This window comes from Thunnus albacares, chromosome 3 (assembly GCF_914725855.1).
Source record: "Thunnus albacares chromosome 3, fThuAlb1.1, whole genome shotgun sequence".
Taxonomy (NCBI): Eukaryota; Metazoa; Chordata; class Actinopteri; order Scombriformes; family Scombridae; genus Thunnus; species Thunnus albacares.
Window position 1 is genome coordinate 38569771 of NC_058108.1, and position 10785 is coordinate 38580555.

The 10785-nt window shown below is 42.2% G+C and overlaps 1 protein-coding gene across 1 annotated transcript in view; it reads right to left on the reverse strand.

Annotated features, from left to right (window-relative positions):
* Positions 1 to 2919, reverse strand: part of capn2l (calpain 2, (m/II) large subunit, like) — a 26367-nt gene extending 23448 nt beyond the window's left edge. The window contains exons 1-3 of the mRNA XM_044344203.1: positions 2532 to 2919; positions 1763 to 1832; positions 1 to 13 (exon numbers count right to left, since the gene is read on the reverse strand). The exon at positions 1 to 13 is cut by the window's left edge and continues 109 nt beyond it. Coding sequence (XP_044200138.1) covers positions 1 to 13; positions 1763 to 1832; positions 2532 to 2768 — 320 coding nt within the window. The 5' untranslated portion in view covers positions 2769 to 2919. The remainder of the gene's footprint in view (positions 14 to 1762; positions 1833 to 2531) is intronic.
* Positions 2920 to 10785: the final 7866 nt, after the last annotated feature.

Below are 10785 nucleotides of genomic sequence, written 5' to 3' on the forward strand. Positions count from 1 at the left end.
AGCCAGCAGTCACCTGAAGGGAGCAGCACAGGGGGCGGGGCTTAGCGATACAGGTCTAAGAAATCAGCTGCTGAAAAGTAGCGAAAACACTGGAAAACCAACAAGGATCAGTCCGACTGTCCTTAAACACAACACCAGTCACATCAGCAGTAATAAAAACAGCAGACTGCTCCTTTAATGAAGAGCCGCTGCCCTGCGCTCTGATTGGCTGGACTCTCCCAGGTGTTTTACCTTTCGTTACTACAGAAACTATTTCCAGGTGAACCACAAACAGTCCTGTGATTCCCCCCTGACAACATGATGACACAACACACGTACACGTACACGCACACACACACACACACACACACGCACGCACGCACGCACGCACGCACGCACACACACACACACACACACACACACACACACACACACACACACACACACGTACACACACACACACACACACACACACACACACACACACACGTACACACACACACACACACACACACACACACACACACACACACACACACACGTACACACACTATTAACCACAGTGGAAATTTCCGGCTCAGTGACGCTGACGGTGGATTAACGTTGAATCAGCAGCTACAGTCTGATCTGTGATGTCGCTGTCGTGGTTACGGTTCATCATAAGGGCCAAAACACAGAGATCAATATATCTGCTGATATGCAGCTGTTCTCCAGCTGTTCTCCAGCTGTTCTCCAGCTGTTCTCCAGCTGTTCTCCAGCCGGTCTACAGCTGTTCTCCAGCTGTTCTCCAGCTGACTGTGTCTGTTTGCTGCTGGTGTTCAGCAGCTTCTTACAGATTTTTGAGACTGAAGCAAAACAGTAAAGTTTACTAGATGAGACATTTCTGAAGTTTTGATGGTGAATAAATCACTAGTGAGCAGTTAATGAGAAGTAAAGAAAGACAAACTGAGTAACTGATGATCAGCTGATCACTCAGATTGAAATATGTTCTGATCAGATCAGCAGGTCTGAGGTTCAGTTTATGTGTGTGTGTGTTTAGTTCGTGTGTGTTTCTCTGCTCCGCTGCCAGATTCAGGATCAGGTTGGTCTAGTTTCACTTACTGGAACCAGTTCTTCCAGTCTGACCAAGTGTAGAGACAATAACCTGTTTCCACTGCAGAGTCAGCTGACTCTGTTAGCACTGTTAGCTCTGTTAGCACTGTTAGCTCTGTTAGCTCTGTTAGCACTGTTAGCTCTGTTAGCACTGTTAGCTCTGTTAGCATTGTTAGCTCTGTTAGCTCTGTTAGCTCTGTTAGCACTGTTAGCACTGTTAGCTTAGCATAAAGCCTCCTGTGATGAAACATGACATCATGCTGCAGTTATAAACTGGAGGAGTTTAAACAGACGCTGACGAGGATCAGATGAAGTTTTTGGTTATTAAACATTAAATTAATGTTTGAACTTTGTGAATTTTTTTTTGATTTGAGGCAATAGAAAAAACCCAGTTTAGACTGATTATTACGTTTTACATTTAGAAATATAACAATTAGTTCATTAATTAATTAGTTGAACAGCAGAAAATGATTCATAATCATTTAATCATTTGTCACTTTAAGCAACAGATTGTGATGCACTTTTATTTACAATCATTTTCTGAGGTTTTATAGATGATCAGCTGTACAGTGATGATGTAAAGCAGAGCAACTAAGAATCTTTACCTACAAACTGCTTTTAGTCCAGAATTGATTGACAGTAAATGGATTTGATGTTTACACGCTCGTGTAATAGTGAGAGAGTTTCTCACCCAGAGCTCCCTGACAGATGTCGGTCCTGGAGGCTCCAGAGATGATGAACTGCGGGTCAGAGGTCAACTCCTGCGGAGGAAACACAGCAAACATCCGACTTTATATTCCTCAGATAAAAACACACGAGCAGAACCACACGTATGCACACTTGAGTTCTTTGATATCAGCTTATTGATCCTCTAAAACAGAAGATACGAACAAACTCACACATCAGCAAACAGCTCGATGTCCAGATGGCATCAGTGTTAAAGGGATGATTGTTGGTGCTTTCACTAAATATTGAATCATCAGTAATGTGGATATAAAGGCCAATAATACAACAATCTGCTCTCTCAGAGCTCCAACATCAGCTGAACAGAAGAAATATGAAACTTTCTGCTCAGATCCTGAAACGTTTGATGTTTTTCTTCAGATTCAAACGTTGTTAACAAACATGACTTCAACTGGAATCCAAACTTCACGTGTCGGGTTCTACTGACGCTGAAAGCTGAACACATACATCATACTGGGAGTGACCCAGTGAAACCACAGCTCCCAGTGTTCTGTCATCAGCTGATAACAGCAAGAATCTGACAAACACTCAGAGAATCAACGTGTGTAACATCTGGACCTGCTCTCAGCAGTGAAATCACCTGTTTTCTGTTTTCATGAGAAAAATTAAATCTGAAACTGTTTAAACGACATAAAAATCACAAGAATCAGCTGTTAAATATCTGAACTTATGTTCTATATGAAATAATAAAATACATGAAGCTTAAAATGTTTTACCGTGGGTCTCTGCCACGACACCCCCCGGATCTTGTAGGAGCCGGGTCCCAGCTCGTTGAAGCCCAGGGAGGAGGGCAGCGCCTCGAACGTCTCGTCCTGGAAGAGGCGGCCGGTCTCCAGGCAGCGCCGCCGCAGAGCCTCGTAGTCCTGGTTCAGGTACTTCACCGCCCGGCTGTTGGAGCCGACGCCCTGGTCCTTCTCCCGGCGGTGCTGCAGAGCGGTCGCGATGCCCGACATGCTGCTGGCTGTAGAGGCTCCTGGAGAGTTTGGGAGAGTTTTGGAGAGTTTGGGAGAGTTCTGGAGAGTCGACTAGGACCGCAGGTGTGTGACGCCAGGTGAGTGTTCACTGCTGGATTAAAGAGTCAAACCATTGACATGTAGCACTTCCGGTGGCTGCCATAAAAATAAAACTGTTAACGTTAGGTTTTTTTTGTTTTACTTTTAATTTACAACAAACCGTAATGATGATGATGATGATGATGATGATTATTATTATGTTCATTATTGATTCATCTGTGTTTATATATTTATCTATTTTCTTAATAAATTGATTAGTCGACTAATCAATACTAGTATTTCCATGTGATGCTACTTTCTACATTTCAGAGGGAAATATTGTACTTTCTACTCCACTACATTTATTTGACAGCTTTAGTTACTTTTCAGATGAAGATTTGACACAATGGATAATATAACAAGCTTTTAAAATACAACACATTGTTAAAGATGAAACCAGTGGTTTCCAACCTTTTTGTCTTTTGACGTCTTACAAAAAGCAGTGTGTAGTCGGGGTCACATTTCACATGTCTATGAGTTGTTAACAGCTCCACCAAATAGTGATTTTTCCCTCTAAACTTCTCACATGCTTTCATTTCAATAAATGTTCAAATGATCCAATATTTCAGCAAAAATCAAAGATTAGAGAAAAAGTCCAAAAACTGAAAACAGATTTGTGTATCAGAACTTTGTTTTTTCTTCTTTCCTCTCCCATTAATCATCTCACCACCCCTCAGATTTATCTGCTGACCCTTTGGAGGGGCCCGACCCCTAGGTTGGGAACCACTGGACTAAACTAGCTAACTGTATATAAAGTAGTGTAAACTAGCTCCACCTCCAGCAGCTACAACAGTAACATGCTGCTCTAACACTGATGCTTCACTATTAATAATCTAATGATGTCATATATAATAATATATCAGTCAGAGGGACCAAACCACTACTTTTACTGCAATACTTTAACTACATCAAGCTCATAATACTTATGTACTTTTACTGCAATACTTTAACTACATCAAGCTCATAATACTTATGTACTTTTACTGCAATACTTTAACTACATCAAGCTCATAATACTTATGTACTTTTACTGCAATACTTTAACTACATCAAGCTCATAATACTTATGTACTTTTACTGCAATACTTTAACTACATCAAGCTCATAATACTTATGTACTTTTACTGCAATACTTTAACTACATCAAGCTCATAATACTTATGTACTTTTACTGCAATACTTTAACTACATCCAGCTCATAATACTTATGTACTTTTACTGCAATACTTTAACTACATCAAGCTCATAATACTTATGTACTTTTACTGTAGTCTGATTTTTCATTTTCAGTATTTGTACTACAAAGACCTGAGGCCTGTACTACTACTGTACAGCATAATACAGTGCCCTACAGTACAGTGCAGTGCAGTACAGCATAATACAGTACTATGCAGTACAGTACAGTGTAGTGCAGTACAGTACAGTGCCCTACTGTACAGTACAGTGCAGTACAGCAAAGTACAGTACAGTGCAGTACAGTGCAATACAGTACAGCATAGTACTGTACAGTACAGTACAATACAGTGCCCTACAGTACAGCACAGTGCCCTACAGTACAGTGCAGTGCAGCACAGTACAGTACAGTGCCCTACAGTACAGTGCAGTGCAGCACAGTACAGCACAGTGCCCTACAGTACAGTGCAGTGCAGCACAGTACAATACAGTGCCCTACAGTACAGCACAGTGCCCTACAGTACAGTGCAGTGCAGCACAGTACAGTACAGTGCCCTACAGTACAGTACAGTGCATTGCAGTACAGAATAGTACAGTACAGTGTAGTACAGTGCCGTACAGTGCAGTACAGTATAGTATAATACAGTGCATTACAGTACAGCACAGTACAGTACAGTACAGCACAGTACAGCAGTGCCATACAATGCAGTACAGTACAGTACATTACAGCACAGTACAGCAGTGCCGTGCAATGCAGTGCAGTGCAGTACAGTACAGTACAATGCAGTACAGCGCAGTACAGTACAATGTAGTACAGTACAGTACAGTGCAATACAGTACAGTACAACATAATACAGTACAATGTAGTACAGTACAGTGTAGTGCAGTACAGTACAGTGCCCTACCGTACAGTAAAGTGCAGTACAGCAAAGTACAGTACAGTGCAGTACAGTGCAATACAGTACAGCATAGTACTGTACAGTACAGTACAATACAGTGCCCTACAGTACAGTACGGTGCACTACAGTATAGTACAGTGCATTACAGTGCAGCATAGTACAATACAGTGTAGTACAGTGCAGTACAGTACAATACAGTACAGTGCATTACAGTACAGTATACTACAGTACAGTGCAGCATAGTACAGTATAGTGTAGTACAGTGCAGTACAGTACAGTACAGTATAGTACAGCGCATTACAGTACAGAATAGTACAATACAGTGTAGTACAGTGCAGTACAGTACAATACAGTACAGTGCAGTACAGTGCATTACAGTACAGTATAGTACAGTGCAGTGCATTACAGTACCGTATAGTACAGTACAGTACAGTATAGTACAGTGCATTACAGTACAGTACAGTGCAGTAAAGTACAGAACAGTGCAGTACAGTACAGTATAGTAAGGCGCATTACAGTACAGCGTAGTACAGTACAGTACAGTACAGTACAGTACAGAACAGTACAGTATAGTACATTACAGTGCAGTAGTATAGTACAGCATAGTACAGTACAGTATAGTACAGTACAGTACAGTACAGTGCAGTAGTATAGTACAGCATAGTACAGTACAGTATAGTACAGTACAGTGCAGTACAGTGCAGTAGTGTAGTACAGTAGAATGCAGTGCAGTACAGTACAGTACAGTGCCCTACAGTACAGTGCAGTAGTGTAGTACAGTATAGTACAGTACAGTACAGTACAGTGCAGTAGTGTAGTACAGTACAGTGAAATGCAGTACAGTACAGACCTCTGATCATTTAACAAACATTCTCACAGTGAAACAGGTGACAGTGTTTCAGCTTCACTTCTGTTTGCTTCACATGTATTATCAACTAGACAGTTAAATATCTGGACAGATGGAACTAAATGCACTGAAATAAGGACCTGGTTGATTTCAAAACTATTCAAATCATGTAGAGAGTAAAAAATCAGCAGTTACCAAACTGCATCCAAAGGTTGTTTCAAATGAGGGAAAGTAAATATCAACAAACAGAGACATAGAGCTAGACTGGGACAGAACCAGAACTGGTACTGAAAAAAAGAATAAGCATCAGTTTTTATCTCTCCAACTACTGTATTTATTTATTTGTTTATGTCCATCAGAATAAACGATGAACTTCTTTGTTGACTCATAGAAGCTTTTATTGTGAACTCTGACTTCCGGTCTTGTGTTACATTCAACATGAAGCAGGAAATTGCTGTTACCATGGAAACACACATAAACAGACTGACTCACTTTGTTGTCTGATTGTCCGCCATGTTGAACTCAGCTTCAGGTTTAAACATGATGATGTTTAATGATGATGCTTATTTTTGTTCATCAGCGTTTGCATCAAGCAGGTTAATTAAACCAATCAGCTGCAGGTCAAAGGTCGGCAACAGGAGTGTAGCAGCAGATGTTTGGTAACAACAGCTGGAAGACTCAACTGAGAAACTACTAGAATATAAAATAAACGACTATAAAGAGACAAGAATCTTTCGTTTGAGTTCTGCTCCTTTTTCATTTCATTTCCTTTGTAAAGTTTTACTCTTGAATGTATTTGAGTTTTTGTTGGTTTGGAACGAGCCAAGAACATCAAGATCAAAAGATGCCACGACACACGATTTATTTTATCTTATTCATGTTTTTATTCTTTTTATGTTTAATTTCTCTTGTTTATTTAATTTTTAAACAGTTAAAACATTTACATATGTTCTGTCTTCTTATCAGCTACATTACAAATAGAGTTTGATAGTTTTCAGAGGCCTGAGGAGGTGAAACTATCCAGTGTTTCAGAATTCAACATGTTATTAATACTTTAACATGCAACTCACTGAGCTTCAATCACAAACTCCAGCAGCTGCTTCCAAACACGTCTGATGACTGACTTCATGAAACCATGGCTTCATATCAATATGCCTATCATAACATCTGATCATAAGATATGAATGGATGAATGAACAGGTCAGGAGCAGAGAGCTGTGTTAAAAAAAAAGTTAAGAAGAATCTTTTACAATCAAATCTTGAGACCATCATCTCAAACAAAATTCATAATCCTGAAAATAAATGTAGTGGAGTAAAAAGTATAATATCTCCCTCTGAAAGTGAAGTACTTTAAATGTGTACTTCAGTGCAGAACTTGAGTAAAAGTACTTTCCAGCTCTGAAGTTCAGGGTTCAGTTGGAGCAGCCTGATGGATGTTTAGCTGATGATGCGTTCAGGGACAGCTCATCAGCATTTACAGTTATCACAGCAGCTGAAGCATTTATAACTATAGTTTCCATGAAATCACACGTCTGCAGGCGTCCGTCTCAACACGCAGCTGCTGTCATGTGACTTCACTGCTCTGACATCAGTTTCTGTGAGGAAACCTTTAAAAGCAGGTCCTGTTTATCTTGAGCTCTCACTGAACAGCAAACTGTGATGTGAATTTAACACTGAGATGAAAACTAAAACTTTGAACAGTTTTTATGTCCCGTTGTTTGTGCTCGACACATTTAGAAATTAACAGTTAGTTAAGTTACTGATTAATCTGCCATCATTTGACCTATAAAATATCTATAAAGCAGTTTACTGTCAGAGAAAACAGAGAGAAGCAGAAAGTCTGAGACTGTGGAGCAACAGACAACACAGAATATTGTTTTGAATTTTAAAATATGTCAACAAACAATTAATCAATTATCAAAATCACTGCTGATTTATTTTCTCTCGACTCATCGTTTCAACTCTAAACACATGTCCACCATATTTAATCTTTTCATTGTAAATATATGAAAACAAACATGAATATATGCGAAAACAAAGTGGAGCAGAAACAATCTGATGATGTTTACATTGTTTATTTACAGCCGAACATCAGAAGACACTTTAAGCGTCCAGCAGAGGGCAGCACAGGGTTGCAGAGGAGGTGTATCGGGGGTATTAGAAGCTTTAATTGGTTATCAGGGCATTTCAGGGGGTATCGGAGAGTTTAATAGGACAGTAGGGGGTTCAGGGGGTGTCCAGAGAGTTTAATAGGACAGTAGGGGGTTCAGGGGGTATCGGAGAGTTTAATAGGACAGTAGAGGGTTCAGGGGGTGTCCAGAGAGTTTAATAGGACAGTAGAGGGTTCAGGGGGTGTCCAGAGAGTTTAATAGGACAGTAGGGGGTTCAGGGGGTGTCCAGAGAGTTTAATAGGACAGTAGGGGGTTCAGGGGGTGTCCAGAGAGTTTAATAGGACAGTAGGGGGTTCAGGGGGTGTCCAGAGAGTTTAATAGGACAGTAGGGGGTTCAGGGGGTGTCCAGAGAGTTTAATAGGACAGTAGGGGGTTCAGGGGGTATCGGAGAGTTTAATAGGACAGTAGAGGGTTCAGGGGGTGTCCAGAGAGTTTAATAGGACAGTAGAGGGTTCAGGGGGTGTCCAGAGAGTTTAATAGGACAGTAGGGGGTTCAGGGGGTGTCCAGAGAGTTTAATAGGACAGTAGAGGGTTCAGGGGGTGTCCAGAGAGTTTAATAGGACAGTAGGGGGTTCAGGGGGTGTCCAGAGAGTTTAACAGGGCAATAGGGGGTTCAGGGGGTGTCCAGAGAGTTTAATAGGACAGTAGAGGGTTCAGGGGGTGTCCAGAGAGTTTAATAGGGCAATAGGGGGTTCAGGGGGTGTCCAGAGAGTTCAATAGGGCAGTAGGGGGTTCAGGGGGTGTCCAGAGAGTTCAATAGGACAGTAGAGGGTTCAGGGGGTGTCCAGAGAGCTCAATAGGACAGAAGGGGGTTCAGGGGGTGTCCAGAGAGTTTAATAGGGCAATAGGGGGTTCAGGGGGTGTCCAGAGAGTTTAACAGGGCAATAGGGGGTTCAGGGGGTGTCCAGAGAGTTTAATAGGACAGTAGGGGGTTCAGGGGGTGTCCAGAGAGTTTAATAGGACAGTAGAGGGTTCAGGGGGTGTCCAGAGAGTTTAATAGGGCAATAGGGGGTTCAGGGGGTGTCCAGAGAGTTCAATAGGGCAGTAGGGGGTGGTTCAGGGGGTGTCCAGAGAGTTCAATAGGACAGTAGAGGGTTCAGGGGGTGTCCAGAGAGTTTAATAGGGCAGTAGGGGGTTCAGGGGGTATTGGAGAGTTTAATAGGACAGTAGGGGGTTCAGGGGGTGTCCAGAGAGTTTAATAGGGCAGTAGGGGGTTCAGGGGGTATCGGAGAGTTTAATAGGGCAGTAGGGGGTTCAGGGGGTGTCCAGAGAGTTTAATAGGACAGTAGGGGGTTCAGGGGGTGTCCAGAGAGTTTAATAGGGCAGTAGGGGGTTCAGGGGGTGTCCAGAGAGCATCAGAGATATCAGGGTATTGTGGAAGCGAAAAAGCATGATTGGGGTTTAAGAAAGTCTCAGGGGATCAGAGGGTATAGAAGGAGTATGATGGGGTGTATCTGAGGGGGGGTTATGGTGGAGTTTCGGGGGATTTTGGAGGCCATTAAAGGATATGAGAGGGTATTAGAGGGTTTAAGCGGTATCAAATGATATAAGAGGGGTATGATGGGACAAATCAAAGGGTACATGAGGGGTATTTGGAGGAGGTTTAGAGAGCATCAGAAGACCCTGGGGGGCATTAGATGGTTTATGAGGGTATTGCACAGAGTATCAGAGGGTTTTACAGGGTTAAAGGGTTGAACAGAGTACCAGAAGGTTAGGGTTTAAGGGTATTAGGGGTGCTCAGAGAGTATAAGAAAGGTATGGTGGGGTATCAGGCAGTACAGGAGGGCCAAGAGGGTATCTGGCAGAATGAGGGGTATCAGGGAGCGTAAGAGGGTATTAGAGGGTATCAAAAGAGTAGAGTAGAAGGAGTATGATGGGGTATATGGGTATCAGAGGGTACAGGAGGTGTTTAAGAAGGTATCAGGGGTATTAGGAGACAGCAGCAGATATCAGATGAAATGGGAGTATAGGGGGTGTATGATGGCATAACAGAGAGTACATGATGTGTATCAGGGAGTAAAAGAGGGCACAGAACAGAGATGGGGGGTATTTCGAAGGCATCAGAGATATCAGAAGTTTTAGTAAGGGTATGATGGGGTATCTGACGGTAATATTGGGTGTAAAAGGGTATTCAAGTGTTCATGAGAGTAAAGGAGGTGTATGATGGTGTATCAGGACATATCAGATATATCAGATAGATGCTGACATGTGATCAGAGGGTATCAGTGGGTATAAATACATGACAGGGTATTAGAGGGTATCAGAGCATATTATAAATACATGACAGGGTATCAGAGGGTATCAGAGCATATTATAAATACATGACAGGGTATCAGAGGGTACAGACGTGGCATCCAGCCTGCTGCAGTATCTGAGACTGAGCAGGAGACGACTGAAGAAGTTTTTCTGAATCAAACTCTAAATTCAACAAAGAGTAAAGCACCAAGCAGCGGTCAGTTTATACACCTGGATCACCTGCGTCATCCTCCTGAAACAGACTTTGATTACAGGCGGATCTGGTCCAGTTTGTGTTTGAGGAGTAAAGGGACTCAGTTCCACGTTCTGCAGACGTTCCTCATTCAGCTGGAGGACTCAGAGTCAGTCTGTGGCTCAGCTCGCAGGCCGATGGCTGAATGCATTGAAACAAGCTACAACCCAACACCGTTCAGTTCATTCCATATATTCTCTTACAGGTAAAAACACTAAACTTTTATATACACATCTGTATGTGAGAGCTGAGTGTGTTTACGAACCCTCTGATCCAAACCTGTGGACAGCTGGTGGAAATATCTTCTCTGTCGTCGTTTCCCTGCGACGCTCAGATTCAT